At 40.4% G+C, this 23989-nt stretch overlaps 1 protein-coding gene across 1 annotated transcript in view; it reads left to right on the top strand.

The window, feature by feature from the left end:
* The window catches only part of CFTR (CF transmembrane conductance regulator), a 229417-nt gene that overhangs the window by 65743 nt on the left and 139685 nt on the right, over positions 1 to 23989 (top strand). The window contains exons 6-10 of the mRNA XM_073651905.1: positions 4728 to 4891; positions 5216 to 5341; positions 6429 to 6675; positions 13551 to 13643; positions 13936 to 14115. Of these exons, the coding sequence (XP_073508006.1) occupies positions 4728 to 4891; positions 5216 to 5341; positions 6429 to 6675; positions 13551 to 13643; positions 13936 to 14115 (810 nt within the window). The remainder of the gene's footprint in view (positions 1 to 4727; positions 4892 to 5215; positions 5342 to 6428; positions 6676 to 13550; positions 13644 to 13935; positions 14116 to 23989) is intronic.

Below are 23989 nucleotides of genomic sequence, written 5' to 3'. Positions count from 1 at the left end.
GGTGGTTGCGGGCACGAAATCCTGCCGACTACGCCAAAGTTGACGCGCCCCTGGGCCTGTGTCGCGCTGCGGTGCGCACGCGGGAGCTTACCCGGAGCCGGATCCGTGGAGGGTTGTAGTCTCGTGGCGGTGACCCGGTCCGTGCCCAGGGAGTCAAACTGGACGGCAGTCTACTAGTAGTAAATAGTTGATGACTACGCCACCCGTTGAGTGCAGCCAGGGAGCTGCTGCTGCGGGGCAGACCGCTGAGGCCGATGGTAGGATTATGCAGCGTGATAGTATAACCCCCAACGGGAGGGGTATGGTCTCAGGGCAGCCGACGTGGATGATGGGGGTAGCAGGAACCACTCAGAGACGGTACGGTGTAGTTCAGGGTCTTTACTGGTAACAACGATAGACCCTCCTGGAGTACTTGCTAGCGAACGGGGCCTGGTCAGTCCTTGAGCAGATGGGATCTCCCCTGGCCAGGCGTAGTTGTAGGCCTCCCAAACTGACTGTACTCTTCTGGCTACCTTGCTAGAAGCTGATGTAAGTAGCCCACGTCCCTGAGTGTACCGTGTGGTGCTCACCCGTATGGCCGGTGACTCGGGGCCTTCTAATGGCTTCCGCTCCACGATGGCGGTGCTGGTCCCACGCGTGTGACCGTGCCTTCGGGCTTCTGGGCCAGAGGACCTGAAATCCCCTGCCTGACGGATTCTGCTGCTGGGTAGGAGTTAGTCCCCACAGCCTCAGACTCCGGGTCCGGAAAGAAGTCTTCTTAGTCAGGGCGAGCTCTGCAGCTGCCAGCCCCTGACTCCTTGTAACTCTGATGTTTCCTATGCTGCTTCTTGTCTCTACTCCACTTGTCTGACTCACCCTGCCTCAGCCCCGGGTTTATACAGGGGAAGTTCTTCCCCTCCCAAGACTGGGCAGGAGGTGTGGCATGCACAGGATCCCTGACCAAAGGACCTCCCACCTGCTCTCAGACATAACATTACATTACTGTGGAAAACCAGACCCCTGGGGTGCCACAGGTGCATATATGTCTTACAAGTATCCAATCATTTAAAGACAACTTTTTTGAAAGGGGAAGATGCCTTTAAAAACAAATTTTTGTTCAATATTTATTGGTCTTAAACAGACTTGAACATGCAATCTATAATGCAGTGGATTATGCTAGCCTTTCAGTGTTATATCACGGCACCTTAAGTTTTAACTGTGGGAATTGGTGTCTTCAATGGTTCCTGCAATTTCAGTAGGAGACTAATTATATATATCAGCTGGGCTCCTGCAGCTGATCATTTGGTATACAGTACCCATGCCATCAGCATGGTGTATATATCCATCATTCAGCACTAATTTAGAAATGGCTACTGGCCTGTGTAAGAGAAATTATGAATTGAAAGCAGTGAAGAGCAGTGGGCATCTCCCTGAGTGCTGCTGGCCCAGCACCTATTGCCCAATGAATATTCAATAAGTCAGATAAGTGTGCCATGTAATATACAGTGTGTTCCATGCAATTCTGTTTTCTGTTTCTCCGTGTAATGCTAGAATGTTATGTTGGTTGAAACAAAAGTATCTAAGATCAGACTGTAATTACCCATTAAACTGTGCCCAAGTGAGTAGCATTCAGCAGGCTCATGTTTCCAGGACTAGCAGTGGACTAGAGCTTAATAAAACACCTGAAAACAATGATAATCCATCAGAACATTGGCTTTTATTGTTCGTGAAGCTCACTGCATTATTCTTCTTCCCTTACTACCTGATGTTAGAATTGTAACATGTAGATATAATCAGTCTCTATTATAGTTTTACCATCTTTAAAGGGTGTCTGTCACCCCTAAAATTCAAATTCAGTTACTTAAACATTTATATAGGGGACTTAGCGCCTATAGAATTAAACCAGTAATATACATTCTAATGGTGTAGTTGAAGATAAATTAATTTTGAAGTCATATGCACTTTAATTCATGAGGACACTTTGGTGTACCCTAGGCATGGCCTATTGGTCATTGCACCATTTTGCCCACCACTCTTGACTGACAGCACTGGGATTCTCATGGTTACTTTTCCCTTACTCAAATCTCTAGTCCTGTGTATGTGCTCTGACACTGTAAAAGCACTCATAGTGTGAGGGTCGGAGCGCACTCAGTGTGGGTGTGGGGCATGCTCGGATCTCTGAAGCCACTCACTCACTACATTTCTGGGTGTAGCAAGCAGCGACCACAGACTGGCAGAGGCTAGAGATCAGAGCATACACCAATCAAATTGGCTTTCATATGTATGGCTATGTGTTACACGTACGCCGCCTAAGTTCAGATAGGGGCGAGACCGGTTACATGAATTCGTTGGAATCCTGGGGGAACCGTTACTCAGGGCGACCATAGGTTGCAGCTTCTCTCAGGCACACAATAGATTCAGTTTCTGACCAGACACATCTGACAAGAGTCTTCATAAACGGTAGAACAGTAACATTTAATGAGGCACGGCCAGTGCAGTGCTAATGTCTCTTTGAGCAACAGGCTCCAGTAATAACAGTACAGTCTCCTTTGGAGCACAGCAGTACACAGTCTATTATCTGGTAGCACAGTACAGCACAGTTTTGATGCATACCCAGCCACAGACTTTTCCTTCACAAGGACTCAATTGTACACAGCATTCTTTATCTGACATGGAGATGGAGATGGAGGGGGGGGTTTGATGAGGGAAATGATCTCTGTGACACAATTCCTTCCAGTCTTTATCTTCCTGCCCGATGATAGACTTCCTGAACTAACTGTGCAGGGTATCTGTCCTGTGTTGAGCTTCACCCTGGGCTTGAATCCTGTTCTCTTTCCTGCACTTCTGTGAGATACAGATCACACACACCACTTCTCTCTTTGGCTGCAGCCATAATAGTAAACAACTTCCCCTCAATCCCCATGGGGCTCTGCAAAAACACTCCCCTTCTCCTGTGACTGTGTTAACCCCTCTAGTGGCTGGATGCTTCTGTAGCATAACACTTCCTGTCTCCTGTGCTTGTGTTACTTCTAATAGTTGCTGAATGCTTTTAAAGCAACCGCACTACTTCTGCATGTCATACTCTGCAACAGCACTACTTCTGCATGTCACATATGGGGAAATGGATGGAAAACATTCTTAACTGTTGTGCTGTCACATAACACCTGTAGAAGATATTCAATGTTTATGGCTTTCTCCCCCTACCTCTATGTCTAAGCTGTCAGCTGTGACCTCCTCTCACTACCCAGATTCACCCCAAAATGATTAACTGACTGCACCATACTATTTCATGTGATGTCTCCAAGGCATTATGGGGAACCTTCCGGTCTCATCCGAGGTCATGTGAGCCATTTTTGGCTAATATAATCTACAATGTGTGAAATGTCAGGAGTGATTTTAGGTCGATTTGCGTGAATCAAATCGCAAATTGTTCAAATTTGCCTTGTTTAGTGAATTCCTAAAAAATTGAGACAAATTCAATCTACATCAAATCGATTTGCTCATCTTCAGTACCTACATTGCAGAATATGTTGTAGAATAAAATTAAAATCAAGTCTAAATGAAAATTTCAAGTGAATTTCAAAGTAAAATAAAGGACCCTCTTTTAGGAGCAGCAAGTGCCTTGTACTGCATGAAACCAGTGTGTGGAATTTTGAGACGCTTTGCTGTAACCAGGCCACACTTAGCATCTATATTCACTGCTAATTGAAACACTGATCTTATGTTGACATTGTAAATTCTACTCTGCACCCTCCTATGCTTGGAATACATGGATCTGAGTTTTTACCATTTAAAACAGCACTCCCATGGAACTTTTTATTGCCTATACATGTGTAAATGTGTATGTAGTATAGTGCAAGTGTGGTAATATACTCATTGATTAAAGTTTTCCCTAGTTTCTAGTGCTGCCCCAGGCCTCTTCTGTGTAATGTGACAGCTATTCACTCTCCAGATCACACTGGGGTTTATTTCTGAGCAGGAACTCAATTTTAGGCCACGGCCCCACTATCAGTATTTGGTCAGTATTCGGTCAGTGTTTTTTCTCAGGAGTGGGAGCCAAAACCAGGAGGGGGTGATAAATGCAGAGTTGGTGTAATTGTTTCTAATATACCTTTTCTCTGATTGCTCCTCACCTGGTTTTGGCTGCCACTCCTGAGAAAAAATACTGACCGAATACTGACCACATACTGATAGTGGGGCCATGGTCTTACAATGTGAGTCTATGGAGTGCCAGAATGAGGCTGTATAGGCTTACATTGTAAAAGAGACTTATGGTGTGATCTGGAGAGTCAAAATAGCCATCATGTAACCCTAGAGAGGACCGCGGCAATGCTGAAATTGAGGAAGATGGGGATCAGTGAGTATATTACTGCACTTACATTACACTGCATTTACATTTACACATGTTTAGGCAATGACAGGCTTCATGGGAATGCTGCTTTAATAAACTAGCAAATTTACAGCATCATAGGAGTCTTCAATATAACCCTGAGTATCCAGGTGTAATGTATAGGATACAGATAGCAACCTAAGTGCAGTGTTAACATTACTTGCCTTAAAGTCTTAACATAGTTTTTAACTTTAAGGTACAATGCTTTCAATAAGGAAAATCATATTGAAATGCAAACAAAATTCCACAACTGCTTCTGAGAATTCTATTCTGCCCTCTTGTTCATACAGACTTACATACAGATGAAACTTGGTGAGCCTGTATACCTATGTAATACTGTTACTCTATCATTCCATAGGGTCTGGCCTTGGCTCATTTTGTGTGGATCGCTCCCCTTCAAGTGATACTTTTACTGGGTCTCATTTGGGACTTGATCCAGGCTCCTGCTCTCTGCGGTCTGGGCTTCCTTATTATTCTGGCCCTGTTTCAGGCATGGTTGGGACGGAGGATGATGAAGTATAGGTAAGATGTTATCATTTTTCTATTGTAATAATGAAATATAGTGTTATTTAAATTCTGAAGTGTTTTACAAATGTGTTACACGTGACATAGAGCATCACCCAACTCAAACAAAGGCGCGCTGCCAAAGTAAGCATTACTATTGTTACTAAGCGGGTGTGCGGCTCTTACTTATATACTACACTATACGCATACTTATATACTATATCATATACTGTGCATTTATAATACAAGTATTTGTAGAATTGATATGCTATAGCAATCCTGGATTGTTACCTATAGAATTATATATATTGCGTATTTATTCTTTATATTAACGTCTTATAGAGACAGAAGAGCAGGCAAGATCAATGAAAGACTTGTGATCACTTCAGAAATTATTGACAATATTCAGTCAGTAAAAGCCTACTGTTGGGAAGATGCAATGGAGAAAATGATTCAGTTGCTTCGACAGTAAGTACATTGTGTACGGCTATACACTACTTTTATTATCATCATGTTGTGCGGAAATATCTGATTCTTATGGTATCAAATAACATCAGCACTAATGTGACACATTTTCTTATATTAGTGTCTTTTACCAAATACTAATGTTACTATATACAGGGTTTTTTTTAGTGGGGGAGGGTGTTATCTCCACCATTGTCTTTGTTTTGTTCTGATTTGTTGCCTATGTTTTACTGGTTGTTAGTTTGCGGCACTACCAAATACCCCTTCTATATTGTATAGATGTCGATGTTACTATTGATCCCATACACATCCGCTCACTTACTGCTGTAGTGTCCATACATTATTTGTGGGGGTCCCAACATCCCATTAGGATATGAAGTCAGTGGAGTTATAGGAAATAGTACAGTGGCCTATTTGGCATAATAATATAATTAATAACCCCCAAAATTCAGTGTCAATAATCTAATATATTTCTATACTCTGTATGACCTTATGGTCCATGCTAACCATCAGAAACAAGTCATTGTCTCATCAAATATGTTACAAAGAAAAAAACTGAATGCTGCAATCAATAATCATTAAAGGGAATCTGTCACCATGTTTTTGCAACCCTATCTGAGAGCAACATGATGTAGAGACAGAGACCCTGATTCTAGTGATGTATCACTTGCTAGGCTGCTAGGTGCAGTTTTTATATAACCTTTATCTGGTGCTGATCTATCAGTTCTCTGAATGCTGAGCTCTGTATAACTCCGCCGACACCACTGATTGGCAGCTTTCTGTGCACACTGTGCGTAGGCAGAAAGTTGAAAATCAATGAACGTAAACAGAGCATGAAGACTACACGGCATGAGACAATTAGTGATAATCTCCTGCTGCTAAAACATTGATTTTATTAATACTGCAACAGGCAGCCCAGTAAGCGACACAACACTGGAATCAGGGTCTCTATCCCTACAGCATGCATTTCTCAGCTTAACTAAGAAAATAACTGCTGACAAATTCACTCTAAGAAAGTTTCTGAATGTGTATGTATCTGATGGATATCACTTTGAGCCTGAAACTCACAGCGTGGTTTGCTTTTAAACAGGACGGAACTGAAGCTCACCAGAAAAGCTGCGTATGTGAGATATTTCAACAGCTCAGCCTTCTTCTTCTCTGGCTTTTTTGTGGTATTTCTTTCCATTCTTCCACACTTACTAACTGATGGGATTACTATCCGAAAGATCTTCACCACCATTTCATTCTGCATTGTTCTACGTATGACTGTTACACGCCAGTTCCCCTGGGCAGTGCAGACCTGGTACGACTCTCTGGGAGTTATAAATAAAATACAGGTATGAACAATAGGATCAGAACAGTAGAAAGATTAAAGGATAAGATACATTTACAACACAGCGTTTGTGTTTATGTGAGCAGTGGACTCACTCGGTATCACATGATAGGGAGATTTCTCATGCTCGGGTGGTTGTTTTCCAATGTCCTTTACCATATAGAACTGAAGTAACAATGATATAAAATGGGAATAACATCATTAAGACAGTTAAAAGGTAAATAGAGTATACTGCAGTACAATGAAAGCTTCCATTGTGAGCACTTATTGACATGTCAATATGACCCATGGCTACTTCATGACCTACTTCTAGCAAAAGTAAGCTGCTTTCTACAGCTTTGCATCTGTACAGCACTCAGAGAGGTACACAGAGTTATATCACCAACTCATTCTGCCTGTATTAATAAAGCATGCATCAGCACAACACAAACAAATTCAGTAAGCTTGAAAAATCAAATATATAAGGAGGTTCACCACCTAGTAACAAGCTATCGGGGTAACCACCAGATCAGTCAAATCACAAGCAAGGTTCTCCACCTATATTTATTTTTACAAACATCTCAGGCATTTGAATAGTTCTAAAACTCTTGCTCTTGTTCTGGCTTGTCCGAAACGCGCGTCGGGGTTGGCATGCTGAGGGTTTGGGAGCCCCTACACAAGCCCATGTCCATATGTCTATAGAAGGTATATAATAACTCTAGTACTAACTATTATTGTACTCTGCACTTACCTTTCTCCACTTGGAGTAATTATGGGTTATGTGGCCATATTGACTATTGATTTAATATGATTAATTTACTATACACGGCATTGCTCCTGTTTATTCCTCACATGTGTGCATCCCTGTTTTACCCCTGTCCTGTATATAATTAATAACATTTTGATAATTTTTGGTTACTTGGGCCTATTGATCGTTGTTTTTTCGCTTTTCTATGACCTAAACAGCAGAGCTGTAAAAAAAATAAAAGTGTTAATATCGCGAGAATGGCTGCAAATTTTGAAAAAACAGTTAATAGCAAAAGTGCTTGTCTTTCCAAGCACGAGTCTGCCAAATGCCAATCTATAACTGTAAATAAACCTTGAGAACACCATGATATAGGGGAAGAGACCCTGATTCCAGTGATATGTTACTTACTTGGCTGTGTATTGCTTTTTTGTCAGTAGGATATTATCACTACACTACTAGGTGTCTCCTGCCTCTTAGTCAAGTGCTGTGTATAAACTCACCTCCACCACTGATTAGCAGCTTTTTGCCAAAGTACAGTGTACACAGAAAGCTGCCAATCAGCGGTGTGGGCGGGGTTATACAGAGCTCAGCACTGCTAGATCTGCAGCGGAGAAAACAGGGATTGTATCAAAATGACAGCAAGCAGCCCAGTAAGTGACACATCACTGGGATCAGGGTCTCAGCCCCTACATCATGCTGCTTTCAGTTTCCATATAAAAAACCTGCTGACAGATTCCCTTTAAAGGCTAAATATGTTGTGTGTTTATGCCATCCACTGAGATAATGATGTCAAAGCTGCATTGAAAACAGAAATGTATACAGTGCTGGCCAAAAGTATTGGCACCCCTGCAATTCTGTCAGATAATACTCAGTTTCTTCCTGAAAATGATTGCAATCACAAATTCTTTGGTATTATTCTCTTCATTTAATTTGTCTTCAATGAAAAAAACACAAAAAGAATTGTCCTAAAGCCAAATTGGATAAAATTCCACACCAAACCTAAAAAAGGGGGTGGACAAAAGTATTGGCACCCTTTGAAAAATCATGTGATGCTTCTCTAATTCGTGTAATTAACAGCACCTGTAACTTACCTGTGGCACCTAACAGGTGTTGGCAATAACTAAATCACACTTGCAGCCAGTTAACATGGATTAAAGTTGACTCAACCTCTGTCCTGTGTCATTGTGTGTACCACATTGAGCATGGAGAAAAGAAAGAAGACCAAAGAACTGTCTGAGGACTTGAGAAACCAAATTGTGAGGAAGCATGAGCAATCTCAAGGCTACAAGTCCATCTCCAAAGACCTGAATGTTCCTGTGTCTTCCGTGCGCAGTGTCATCAAGAAGTTTAAAGCCCATGGCACTGTGGCTAACCTCCCTAGATCAGGACGGAAAAGAAAAATTGACGAGAGATTTCAACGCAAGATTGTGCGGCTGGTGGATAAAGAACCTCGACTAACATCCAAACAAGTTCAAGCTGCCCTGCAGTCCGAGGGTACAACAGTGTCAACCCGTACTATCCGTCGGCATCTGAATGAAAAGGGACTGTATGGTAGGATACCCAGGAAGACCCCACTTCTTACCCCGAGACATAAAAAAGCCAGGCTGTAGTTTGCCAAAACTTACCTGAGAAAGCCTAAAACGTTTTGGAAGAATGTTCTCTGGTCAGATGAGACAAAAGTAGAGCTTTTTGGGAAAAAGCATCAACATAGAGTGTACAGGAAAAAAAAAGAGGCATTCAAAGAAAAGAACACGGTCCCTACAGTCAAACATGGCGGAGGTTCCCTGATGTTTTGGGGTTGCTTTGCTGCCTCTGGCGCTGGACTGCTTGACCGTATGCATGGCATTATGAAGTCTGAAGACTACCAACAAATTTTTCAGCATAATGTAGGGCCCAGTGTGAGAAAGCTGGGTCTCCCTCAGAGGTCATGGGTATTCCAGCAGGACAATGACCCAAAACACACTTCCAAAAGCACTATAAAATGGTTTGAGAGAAAGCACTGGAGACTTCTAAGGTGGCCAGCAATGAGTCCAGACCTAAATCCGATAGAACACCTGTGGAGAGATCTCAAAATGGCAGTTTGGAGAAGGCACCCTTCAAATATCAGGGACCTGGAGCAGTTTGCCAAAGAAGAATGGTCTACAATTCCAGCAGAGCATTGTAAGAAACTCATTGATGGTTACCGGAAGCGGTTGTTCGCAGTTATTTTGGCTAAAGGTTGTGCAACCAAGTATTAGGCTGAGGGTGCCAATACTTTTGTCTGGCCCATTTTTGGAGTTTTGTGTGAAATGATCAATGATTTGATTTTTGCTTCATTCTCTTTTGTGTTTTTTCCTTGCAAGCAAATTAAATGAAGATAATAAGACCAAAGAATTTGTGATTGCAATCATTTTCAGGAAGAAACTGAGTATTATCTGACAGAATTGCAGGGGAGCCAATACTTTTGGCCAGCACCGTATACGCAAAAACCTTTTTAAGTAAGATTACTCGTTTTCTCAGGATATTTGCACACTCACTACACTTTTATTTTTGAAATCAGTAGTACAAGCAATCGAAGATAAGAAACATTGTACTATATCTTATTAGAGAGTTAAGCTTCTTTCTTGTTCAAGACATTTTTTATCTCTGGCACTGATCATTCACTCTCCAAATCTGCCTAAATCTGTCTACAAATTTGTCTGCAGAGAGGGATCAAAATATACCTTCTGCCGATAAACCTATGAGGAGGTAAAGAGACGAAGCTGGAGGGAGAAAAAGGCAGAGCATAAAAAAAACTGACAAGTCTCTAGTGCAAAGTTAAAAACTGTTAGGCTGTGTGCCCACTATGCGTTTTTTAAGCATTTCCGCAGTGGCAATTCCACTGCAGAAACGCTTAAAAAATGCTTGGTAGAAGGTCTGCTATGCTCCCCAATGATAATCCACATGTGCTGTGCACATGCTGCGGAAATTTCCGCTAAGGATTATCATTGCGGAAAAATCCGCAGCACTACCAATTATTTTGCGTAATCGCGGCGTTTTCGCCGCCATTTACTTGCATTGAATCGCTTAATATCCGCATGACTACATGTGCACATATATTAAGCGATTCAATGTGCGGATGGTAGCCGGGTCTGGAGAACAGTAGACTCTCCTCCAGACCCGGGTACCATAGTACTTGTAAAAAAAAAGAATTAAAATAAAAAATATACATTATACTCACCTTCTGATGGCCCCAGGTCTCCATAGCGATGCGTCCGGGCTTCCCGGCAGCTCGCGATGGTCTAAAAGGACCTGCCATGACGTAATTTAGTCATGTGACGGGTCACGCGACCGCTGACGTCGGTGGTCTTGTGACCTGTCACATGACTCAATGACATCATGGAAGGTCCTTTTACACAACCGCGAGACATCGGGAAGACCGGACGCATCGGATAAGAAGACCAGGGGCCTTCTGAAGGTGAGTATAATGTTTTTTTTGTTGTTGTTTTTTTACCATTTTTATTCTTTTTTTTAAACTAAATTGGTCACACTATATAAAATCTATGCCGGTTGCATGGATTTATATAGTGTGACCAAGTTGTCAAGCACTTTCCAAATAATGCTAAAATCGCTTGGAAAGCGCTTGACAACCCGCATGGGAAATCGCATGATCAAAACAATTCACTAAGGCTGCGTGCGCACTATGCATTTTTCAAGCTTTTATGCCGCGGAATTTCCACAGCGAAAACGCTTAAAAAATGCTTGGTAATACGTGCCCCATGGTCCCCAATGATAATCCGCATGTGCTGTGCACATGCTGCGGAAATTTCCGCTGCGGATTATCATTGCGGAAAAATACGCAGCATGTTCATTAATTTTGTGGACACGCAGCATAATTGCCGCCATTGACTTGCATTGAATCGCTTAATATCCGCATGACTATACGTGCACATGCGGATATTAAGCGATTCAATGTGTGGATGGTACCCGGGTCTGGAGAAGAGGAGACTCTTGGTACCTGTTAAAAAAAGAATTGAAAATAAAAAATAAAGATTATACTCACCTTCCAATGGCCGCCGGTCTCCTCATCGATGCGTCCGGTGTGTTGGGCGGCTCGCGATGGTCTACATCCATGGTCTACATCCATGACGTCATTTAGTCATGTGACAGGTCACGCGACCACTGACATCAGCGGTCGCGTGACCTGTCACATGACTAAATGACATCATGAAAGGTCCTTTCACACCACCGCGAGCTGTACAAGACACCGGACGCAGCGGAGAAAAGACCGGGGGCCATCAGAAGGTAAGTATAATCTTTATTTTTTACCATTCTTATTCTTTTTTTTTAACTATTACTTGGTCACACTATATAAATCCATGCCGGTTGCATGGATTTATATAGTGTGACCAAGTTGTCAAGCACTTTTCCAAGTGATGCTAAAATCGCTTGGAAAAGCGCTTGATAACCCGCATGCAGAAATGCATGAAAAAACGCTTGACAGACGCTTCTACCTGGCAGGAAAAACGCATGTAAAATCCGCATGCGTTTTTCCTGCCAGGGAGATGTGATAAAAATATGCAGCATTTCTGCATCGTGGCACTTAGCCTTACGCTTGTCCCTGGCAGGAAAAACGCATATAAAATCTGCATGTGTTTTTTCTGCCAGGGAGATGCAGAAATGCTCAGGAAAAATCCGGAGCATTTCTGCATCGTGGGCACTTAGCCTTAAAAAGCAAGAGAAAATCGTATAATTGTCAGAAACAGTGTTATTCATAATATATGTAAGGAGATTGACATACCGCCCATGATCCTCCTTAAAGACACACATATTTTCGTATTGTTGTAATATGTATTGTGACATGTGTTATTGATGATGGTACTGTGTTCTGCCCAACAGTATGGAGAGTTAGGGTTGATGTTTGGGACTAGCCCAGAGTGGGAGGGGATAAGGTGAAGGGACAGAGACAGGTTCCTGTCAGGACGTCAGATAGGACCCAGGGTACATCAGAGGCAGACCTATGGTCTGGACAGTAAGCAGTGCCGCATGACGTGGGTGTCCCAACATGAGATGAGACTGAGGCAGTGGATAGCATGACCTGGAGTAAAGAGGAAGGAAAACTGACAGAAGTACAGAGTGGCGAACCGCAGCTGTGTCCTGGGAGAGGACGCCTAGCAATGCGGCCCCGAGTTTATAACTCAGAGAAGTAACGGGCCAGAACGGTACAGAGAACATGAGACAAAGAGATTGTCGCAGGCGGGAGTTCCAAGGCGTCAGTAGCAGAGAAGCTGAGTACCAGCCATATTGGCAAACTAGTTCCCTTGAGGGGAATGAAATTGCGGAACCACGGGTTGAGAATAGGACTCTCACTAACTGGACTGTAGTACTGAGCTGGGGTGTGGTGAAGGAAGGTGAAACAGTGGAGACCGAGACCAAGTGGGTTAAGAGAAAGAAATGGAGACTGTGTGTGAAAATGCTCCGTATTGTGAAAGAAGCATTCCTCAAGCTGTGTACCACTATCTACTGTACATAATCCCCTCCACGTTATCATGCTGTAAAAAGTTTATTTTTGACTGGTGGTCTCCCTCATTGAACTGCTCAATATCTGGTCATGGCCAACCCAAGCCATCAGTAACATGCTTCCTGCAAGGGCGTAGTGCCCCCTTAGACAAAGTCCACACACCCAGCCAGGACCCCCACTATCATGCAACGTCCCGCGGCATAAAAGACAAGTACATCGCCCACAGCTACCGCCCCACGCCACGTTACATACACTCACATTGTAGCTTATTCTGAACAGTCACCTGAAGTGACAGGTACACTTTAAAGAGGAGTTTTTCAGTAAATAATTGCATTCTCTAAAAAATAAAAAACATTTCTTTTTTGGAACGCTGTCTTATACTGTTCCTCACTTATCCTTTCTGGAAATATGTCAATAAATTGAGTGTGTCACTCCACCATCTGACACTATTCAATCTAAGAAACATTCCACTTAAAAAGGTTCTTCACTTCTTATTTCATGGAGATTACAACCAGGAATGACTCCTGACATTCTTCCTAATCTGAGACCTAGCAACGATCTGGTTGTCAGAAGTAATCTTCAGAGTTGTTTGGATGACATTTTGTTTGGTGATGTTGATTTTTGTTTTTATTTTAAATAGATGGCACCTAATATATTTCAATATATTTAACAGGACTTTTTACAAAAAGATGAATATAAATCACTGGAGTACAATCTGACAACCACCGAAGTGGCCATGGAGAATGTAACTGCTTCCTGGGATGAGGTCTGTGTACTTGATTATTGGCTCTGTTTTGATTGTTTTTTTTTTAAATTGTCTGCAATGGAAAATCACTTTATTTTTAAACATTTAATTAATAATTGTAATATTTCCATACTTGGCATTAACAGAATACAGTGATTGTCTCTATCTTACTTTACACACAGTATATGCACTGCAGGCACACATCTTACAGGGAGTTACAGCTGGAAATATGTCTAATGTATCAGAAAGCTTTTTCACCCAATTATAAAATCCCAGCACTAAAATTGTCATTTCTTGCATTATTTTCATACAGGGAATTGGAGAAGCTTTTGGAAAAGCCATGCTTGAAAATGGAGGCAATGCTTCCAAGGAAGACCCCAATCTGTTTTTTAGTAACTTTACGTTGCACGTCACTCCGGTGCTTTCTAACATCAGTTTTAGTCTGGATAAGTCACAGCTGCTGGCAGTGGCTGGTTCTACAGGAGCTGGAAAGGTATTTATTGTTGTTTTATAATATGTGCATGTTATTTACACAAAAACATATACAAAACAGATATAAGTACCCATAGGCCAATAGGCACCTAATGTACAGATAGAAGGAAAAAGTCCAAAACAGAAAAATATATCAAAACGTATTAAATTACAAATATACACAAATCACATAATAGTCAAGAAAAGTCACAAGAAAAAGAGACACAGGTGTTTGTGCTGAGTCACATATAGTGTGACTGGCAGGGGGGTGCATATCCTCTAAATATCACCAAACATAATTGTAAAGGTTGTAACCAACTGCACATGCAGTAACGCAGGCCACCGGTATTAGTATAGTAACCTAATCAGAGAATACATATACTCAATAGTTGATTTATATCAAACCACCATATTAGCATATCTCATATTCTAACCTGATCAACTAGGAAATATATATAGTTTGTAAATATAAGAAATATAAAGTGCTTGTGCATAGAGATTAGATCTGGAAGTGCTCCAGACCAATTACTAGAGTCAGATGCAGACTTACAAACCGGTGGTAAGCACATACACAGTAGGTCACATTATCAAACTGAGTAAAATATAATCATAATAAGGATAACACCTTACCCATAATGAACCCGTATGTACCAGCAGTTGAAGCTGCCCCAACTACTTCAACTTCTGGTACATGCGAGTTCATTATGGGAATACCACTAAAGGTATGGCACCTATAGAAGTCAGCATGTGACATGCTGACTTCTATAGGTGCCATACCTTTAGTGGTGTTCTTCTATGCCAATCTGTATATCTGAAGAAGGTCTAAACTGAGACCGAACCGTCACTGTAGATTGCAAATAAAACTCCTTTTTTCTACATCATTTGAGTGCTTTACTCACCCTCTTTGGGTCCAGCGCTTTGCTGCTACTACTTGTGTCAATGATTGTCTGCAGCACTGACATCACATTTACAGCACTGCAGCTAGTAACTGAGCCTAGCGGCTCCACACGAGTTGATATTCTAAGTTCAATGATTGTCTGCAGCACTGACATCACATTTACAGCACTGCAGCTAATAACTGAGCTTAGCGGCTCCACACGAGTTGATATTCTAAGCTCATTGATTGTCTGCAGCACTGACATCACATTTACAGCACTGCAGCTAATAACTGAGCTTAGCGGCTCCACACGAGTTGATATTCTAAGCTCATTGATTGTCTGCAGCACTGACATCACATTGACAGCGCTGCAGCTAGTAATTGAGCTCAGCGGCTCCACACGAGTTGATATTCTAAGCTCATTGATTGTCTGCAGCACTGACATCACATTGACAGCGCTGCAGCTAGTAATTGAGCTCAGCGGCTCCACACGAGTTGATATTCTAAGCTCATTGATTGTCTGCAGCACTGACATCACATTGACAGCGCTGCAGCTAGTAATTGAGCTCAGCGGCTCCACACGAGGTGATATTCTAAGCTCATTGATTGTCTGCAGCACTGACATCACATTGACAGCGCTGCAGCTAGTAATTGAGCTCAGCGGCTCCACACAAGGTGATATTCTAAGCTCAATGATTGTCTGCAGCACAGACATCACATTGACAGCGCTGCAGCCAGTAACTGAGCTCAGAGGTGATATTCTAAGCTCAATGATTGGCTGCAGCACTGTGGAAGGGACATCAGTGCTGCAGACAATAAATGACACAAGGAGCAGCCTCAGGGACTCAGCGCTGGACCCAGATAGGGGCGTAAACAACAGTTTTTGTTTTTTTTTAAATACACCACCATACACCAAAAGCAGAAAACTCCTCTAAAACCTACATTTCTGGTTGCGTGGAGCCACCACTATAGGGAGCTTACTGCATGATGCTTTATTAGTGCATTTGACATATAGACAGAATGCAGTATGATCATTTAATAATAATTTTATAATGATTTCATTTCTGTAGGGTTGATATATTCCACAGCGCTTTACAATTGAGAATGCGCTGATTTGTAGCACTGATCCACAGTACAGCAATGGATAATATGGTCTAATGATGGGTTAAAGAAAAAAAGGAAAAACTGATGTTTTTGTTGTAACAAAGCTCAATTTTGCTTTTATTAAAAAATCTAAAAGAAGTAATATGTGGTAGGAAGAAATATTGGAGTTTCTTTCAGGCTTCATGTGTTTTGTCCATATCTCTGGCTTCCAACAAGTGATTGTTAAAGGTCACGATCTGTTGCGATCAGTTCTGTTCAGTAACCCTCACTTTACTGACATATTGCTAGAAGACATTTCACACAAGTGTCTGGACTTATTTGTATGTCCATGTGATATGTTACGTTAGTTTATGACGTCTACAATTATGCTAAATTGTTTTCCCAAATGATTTATGATTTACTCTTACTCCTAAACCTTTGGCTTGTTCCTGACCTCCGAGAGGAAATCGGTGATAAGACTGGCACTGAGCTGATACATGTAACACCCTCCCTGCATTTCTCAACTCCTAGTTTTGATCAAGGTTGCTGTCTACTAATTAACTAAAGAATTATAGCCTCTTTCATCATGTGAGCTGTAGTCAATCCTCCGATTATCTGCTGATGTGACATCTGGGAATATGATTTAACAAGGTGATATGTGGAGTCATTTGTCACAGCGCTAGGTATTACCCGCTGACAAGGACAGCGCGGAGACTTTCTCACACGGGATTGTGTACGTCTCACTATGACCTTTTTACCGCTTTTACAATGGGTTGTCGCGCTCACCACTAATTATCGAACAGAACTAACATTTGTTGAGTTAAAAATATGATAAAATGATTATTTCATGTAATAGAGATTATAATAAATGGATGGTATTTTGGAAATTAGAACCAGTGTCTTTGGATTATTATATAACAGACCAATGTTTCCATAGCTTTTTAAAATCCCTACGATAAGTAGATATCCAAATCTCCTAGATAAGGTTCACTTTGCAGTGAAAAGCATTGTAGTTCTAATGATGACTCATGCAGGGAAAAGAGAATTCCTATTTCTACATAGAGCTTAGGAGGATTCAACTAGTTTGGTTTTAATCACGTGATGTGATAGATCTAATGGAAAAGAGAAGAATTAACTGAGTAGAAGGGCAAAATGAGTAATTGTAAGTGCAGTGCCATATAATATGATAATTGCAATATAATAGGATAAAAACTTTGATGGGAGTGTTTGTTTCATATTCTGATCTAGATGTGGTCTATTCAAGCAGTTTCACTGTATTGAAATGGTAACCCGAGAAAAGAATAACATACATAACTATCTCATTATGACATGTTCTTTATTTTTCATGAATTTTCTGTGCCGCTGAGTAATTTTCAAATTTGCTTTCAAGCCTAACTCATAAATATTAGACAGAAGCTCATCTTTATAGTTTTGCCGTTTTTTTTTCACTTCTCCCTTGTTTCTATACTACCTCCAGTTTATTCTACTCGTACTCTCTCTTTTTTTCTTTTGTACTATTTTTATTTTCTGCATTTTTGTGTATACAGGTGGGATTGTCACCTGCGGAATATGGATTATTTTTAGTATACTGCAATAAAGACTAGTTTTAGGATTTCTCTACGTCCCTGGAATCCCTTTTCTACCCATTAGGACATATAGACGTGATTTACTCTGGTCATGTCTTCCCCTGGCAAAATCAGCTATTTGCTTGGGGTGTAAGGAGTGGGATTGGTGGCGGCCATCTGATTGCCATGACCCTTGCATTTGTTTCTGGTGATCATATAAGTATATCTCCAAAAAAAGGAAAGCATAGACTATTTATGTTTAACTGTTTATATATGATCCATAGAAAAAAAATTTACATTCCTTAAAGGGGTTGTCCAGGACTATAACATTGATGGCCTATCATTAGGATAGGTCATCAATGTCTGATTTGTGGATATGCCACACCCTGTTCCCCCATCAATCAGCTATTCGGCGGCGGCTGGAACTGCTCAGTTACTGAGCTGCACAGCACAGCTTTGTTGACTGTATAGTGGATGCATAGAGATTGCTATAGTGTATAGTGGACGCATAGAGATTGCTATAGTGGATAGTGGATTGCTATAATGTATAGTGGATGCATAGAGATTGCTATAGTGTATAGTGGATTGCTATAATGTATAGTGGATGCATAGAGATTGCTATAGTGTATAGTGGACGCATAGAGATTGCTATAGTGGATAGTGGATGCATAGAGATTGCTATAATGTATAGTGGATTGCTATAATGTATAGTGGATGCATAGAGATTGCTATAGTGTATAGTGGATTGCTATAGTGTATAGTGGATGCATAGAGATTGCTATAGTGTATAGTGGATTGCTATAATGTATAGTGGATGCATAGAGATTGCTATAGTGTATAGTGGATTGCTATAGTGTATAGTGGATGCGTAGAGATTGCTATAATGTATAGTGGATGCATAGAGATTGCTATAGTGTATAGTGGATTGCTATAGTGTATAGTGGATGCGTAGAGATTGCTATAATGTATAGTGGATGCATAGAGATTGCTATAGTGTATAGTGGATGCATAGAGATTGCTATAGTGGATTGCTATAATGTATAGTGGATGCATAGAGATTTCTATAGTGTATAGTGGATTGCTATAGTGTATAGTGGATGCATAGAGATTGCTATAGTGTATAGTGGATTGCTATAGTGTATAGTGGATGCATAGAGATTGCTATAGTGGATTGCTATAATGTATAGTGGATGCATAGAGATTTCTATAGTGTATAGTGGATTGCTATAGTGTATAGTGGATGCATAGAGATTGCTATAGTGTATAGTGGATTGCTATAGTGTATAGTGGATGCATAGAGATTGCTATAGTGTATAGTGGATGCATAGAGATTGCTATAGTGGATAGTGGATTGCTATAGTGGATAGTGGATGCATAGAGATTGCTATAGTGGATAGTGGATTGCTATAGTGGATAGTGGATGCATAGAGATTGCTATAGTGTATAGTGGATTGCTATAGTGGATAGTGGATGCATAGAGATTGCTATAGTGTATAGTGGATGCATAGAGATTGCTATAGTGTATAGTGGATGCATAGAGATTGCTATAGTGGATAGTGGATTGCTATAGTGGATAGTGGATGCATAGAGATTGCTATAGTGTATAGTGGATGCATAGAGATTGCTATAGTGGATAGTGGATGCATAGAGATTGCTATAGTGTATAGTGGATGCATAGAGATTGCTATAGTGTATAGTGGATGCATAGAGATTGCTATAGTGTATAGTGGATTGCTATAGTGGATAGTGGATGCATAGAAATTGCTATAGTGTATAGTGGATGCATAGAGATTGCTATAGTGTATAGTGGATTGCTATAGTGTATAGTGGATGCATAGAGATTGCTATAGTGTATAGTGGATGCATAGAGATTGCTATAGTGTATAGTGGATTGCTATAGTGGATAGTGGATGCATAGAGATTGCTATAGTGGATAGTGGATGCATAGAGATTGCTATAGTGGATAGTGGATGCATAGAGATTGCTATAGTGGATAGTGGATGCGTAGAGATTGCTATAGTGGATAGTTGATTGCTATAATGTATAGTGGATGCATAGAGATTGCTATAGTGTATAGTGGATTGCTATAATGTATAGTGGATGCATAGAGATTGCTATAGTGTATAGTGGATTGCTATAGTGTATAGTGGATGCATAGAGATTGCTATAGTGTATAGTGGATGCATAGAGATTGCTATAGTGTATAGTGGATTGCTATAGTGTATAGTGGATGCATAGAGATTGCTATAGTGGATTGCTATAATGTATAGTGGATGCATAGAGATTGCTATAGTGTATAGTGGATGCATAGAGATTGCTATAGTGGATAGTGGATGCATAGAGATTGCTATAGTGGATTGCTATAATGTATACTGGATGCATAGAGATTGCTATAGTGTATAGTGGATTGCTATAGTGTATAGTGGATGCATAGAGATTGCTATAGTGGATAGTGGATGCATAGAGATTGCTATAGTGTATAGTGGATGCATAGAGATTGCTATAGTGGATAGTGGATGCATAGAGATTGCTATAGTGTATAGTGGATGCATAGAGATTGCTATAGTGGATAGTGGATGCATAGAGATTGCTATAGTGGATAGTGGATGCATAGAGATTGCTATAGTGTATAGTGGATGCATAGAGATTGCTATAGTGTATAGTGGATGCATAGAGATTGCTATAGTGTATAGTGGATTGCTATAGTGGATAGTGGATGCATAGAAATTGCTATAGTGTATAGTGGATGCATAGAGATTGCTATAGTGTATAGTGGATTGCTATAGTGTATAGTGGATGCATAGAGATTGCTATAGTGTATAGTGGATGCATAGAGATTGCTATAGTGTATAGTGGATTGCTATAGTGGATAGTGGATGCATAGAGATTGCTATAGTGTATAGTGGATGCATAGAGATTGCTATAGTGGATAGTGGATGCATAGAGATTGCTATAGTGGATTGCTATAGTGTATAGTGGATGCATAGAGATTGCTATAGTGTATAGTGGATTGCTATAGTGTATAGTGGATGCATAGAGATTGCTATAGTGGATTGCTATAATGTATAGTGGATGCATAGAGATTGCTATAGTGTATAGTGGATGCATAGAGATTGCTATAGTGGATAGTGGATGCATAGAGATTGCTATAGTGGATTGCTATAATGTATACTGGATGCATAGAGATTGCTATAGTGTATAGTGGATTGCTATAGTGTATAGTGGATGCATAGAGATTGCTATAGTGGATAGTGGATGCATAGAGATTGCTATAGTGGATAGTGGATGCATAGAGATTGATATAGTGGATAGTGGATGCATAGAGATTGCTATAGTGTATAGTGGATGCATAGAGATTGCTATAGTGGATAGTGGATGCATAGAGATTGCTATAGTGGATGCATAGAGATTGCTATAGTGGATAGTGGATGCATAGAGATTGCTATAGTGGATAGTGGATTGCTATAGTGGATAGTGGATGCATAGAGATTGCTATAGTGGATAGTGGATGCATAGAGATTGCTATAGTGTATAGTGGATTGCTATAGTGTATAGTGGATGCATAGAGATTGCTATAGTGGATTGCTATAATGTATAGTGGATGCATAGAGATTGCTATAGTGTATAGTGGATTGCTATAGTGGATAGTGGATGCATAGAGATTGCTATAGTGGATTGCTATAATGTATAGTGGATGCATAGAGATTGCTATAGTGTATAGTGGATGCATAGAGATTGCTATAGTGGATAGTGGATGCATAGAGATTGCTATAGTGGATTGCTATAATGTATACTGGATGCATAGAGATTGCTATAGTGTATAGTGGATTGCTATAGTGTATAGTGGATGCATAGAGATTGCTATAGTGGATAGTGGATGCATAGAGATTGCTATAGTGTATAGTGGATGCATAGAGATTGCTATAGTGGATAGTGGATGCATAGAGATTGCTATAGTGTATAGTGGATGCATAGAGATTGCTATAGTGTATAGTGGATTGCTATAGTGGATAGTGGATGCATAGAAATTGCTATAGTGTATAGTGGATGCATAGAGATTGCTATAGTGTATAGTGGATTGCTATAGTGGATAGTGGATGCATAGAGATTGCTATAGTGGATTGCTATAATGTATAGTGGATGCATAGAGATTGCTATAGTGTATAGTGGATGCATAGAGATTGCTATAGTGGATAGTGGATTGCTATAGTGGATAGTGGATGCATAGAGATTGCTATAGTGTATAGTGGATGCATAGAGATTGCTATAGTGGATAGTGGATTGCTATAGTGGATAGTGGATGCATAGAGATTGCTATAGTGTATAGTGGATGCATAGAGATTGCTATAGTGGATAGTGGATGCATAGAGATTGCTATAGTGTATAGTGGATGCATAGAGATTGCTATAGTGTATAGTGGATGCATAGAGATTGCTATAGTGTATAGTGGATTGCTATAGTGGATAGTGGATGCATAGAAATTGCTATAGTGTATAGTGGATGCATAGAGATTGCTATAGTGTATAGTGGATTGCTATAGTGTATAGTGGATGCATAGAGATTGCTATAGTGTATAGTGGATGCATAGAGATTGCTATAGTGTATAGTGGATTGCTATAGTGGATAGTGGATGCATAGAGATTGCTATAGTGGATAGTGGATGCATAGAGATTGCTATAGTGGATAGTGGATGCATAGAGATTGCTATAGTGGATAGTGGATGCGTAGAGATTGCTATAGTGGATAGTTGATTGCTATAATGTATAGTGGATGCATAGAGATTGCTATAGTGTATAGTGGATTGCTATAATGTATAGTGGATGCATAGAGATTGCTATAGTGTATAGTGGATTGCTATAGTGTATAGTGGATGCATAGAGATTGCTATAGTGTATAGTGGATGCATAGAGATTGCTATAGTGTATAGTGGATTGCTATAGTGTATAGTGGATGCATAGAGATTGCTATAGTGGATTGCTATAATGTATAGTGGATGCATAGAGATTGCTATAGTGTATAGTGGATGCATAGAGATTGCTATAGTGGATAGTGGATGCATAGAGATTGCTATAGTGGATTGCTATAATGTATACTGGATGCATAGAGATTGCTATAGTGTATAGTGGATTGCTATAGTGTATAGTGGATGCATAGAGATTGCTATAGTGGATAGTGGATGCATAGAGATTGCTATAGTGTATAGTGGATGCATAGAGATTGCTATAGTGGATAGTGGATGCATAGAGATTGCTATAGTGTATAGTGGATGCATAGAGATTGCTATAGTGGATAGTGGATGCATAGAGATTGCTATAGTGGATAGTGGATGCATAGAGATTGCTATAGTGTATAGTGGATGCATAGAGATTGCTATAGTGTATAGTGGATGCATAGAGATTGCTATAGTGTATAGTGGATTGCTATAGTGGATAGTGGATGCATAGAAATTGCTATAGTGTATAGTGGATGCATAGAGATTGCTATAGTGTATAGTGGATTGCTATAGTGTATAGTGGATGCATAGAGATTGCTATAGTGTATAGTGGATGCATAGAGATTGCTATAGTGTATAGTGGATTGCTATAGTGGATAGTGGATGCATAGAGATTGCTATAGTGTATAGTGGATGCATAGAGATTGCTATAGTGGATAGTGGATGCATAGAGATTGCTATAGTGGATTGCTATAGTGTATAGTGGATGCATAGAGATTGCTATAGTGTATAGTGGATTGCTATAGTGTATAGTGGATGCATAGAGATTGCTATAGTGGATTGCTATAATGTATAGTGGATGCATAGAGATTGCTATAGTGTATAGTGGATGCATAGAGATTGCTATAGTGGATAGTGGATGCATAGAGATTGCTATAGTGGATTGCTATAATGTATACTGGATGCATAGAGATTGCTATAGTGTATAGTGGATTGCTATAGTGTATAGTGGATGCATAGAGATTGCTATAGTGGATAGTGGATGCATAGAGATTGCTATAGTGGATAGTGGATGCATAGAGATTGATATAGTGGATAGTGGATGCATAGAGATTGCTATAGTGTATAGTGGATGCATAGAGATTGCTATAGTGGATAGTGGATGCATAGAGATTGCTATAGTGGATGCATAGAGATTGCTATAGTGGATAGTGGATGCATAGAGATTGCTATAGTGGATAGTGGATTGCTATAGTGGATAGTGGATGCATAGAGATTGCTATAGTGGATAGTGGATGCATAGAGATTGCTATAGTGTATAGTGGATTGCTATAGTGTATAGTGGATGCATAGAGATTGCTATAGTGGATTGCTATAATGTATAGTGGATGCATAGAGATTGCTATAGTGTATAGTGGATTGCTATAGTGGATAGTGG

Source organism: Phyllobates terribilis, unplaced genomic scaffold (genome assembly GCF_046119375.1).
Source record: "Phyllobates terribilis strain yellow unplaced genomic scaffold, ASM4611937v1 Scaffold_11__3_contigs__length_659146591, whole genome shotgun sequence".
Classification (NCBI taxonomy): domain Eukaryota; kingdom Metazoa; phylum Chordata; class Amphibia; order Anura; family Dendrobatidae; genus Phyllobates; species Phyllobates terribilis.
The sequence above is the reverse complement of the archived record's forward strand: the minus strand, read 5'-3'. Positions and strand labels throughout refer to the sequence as shown.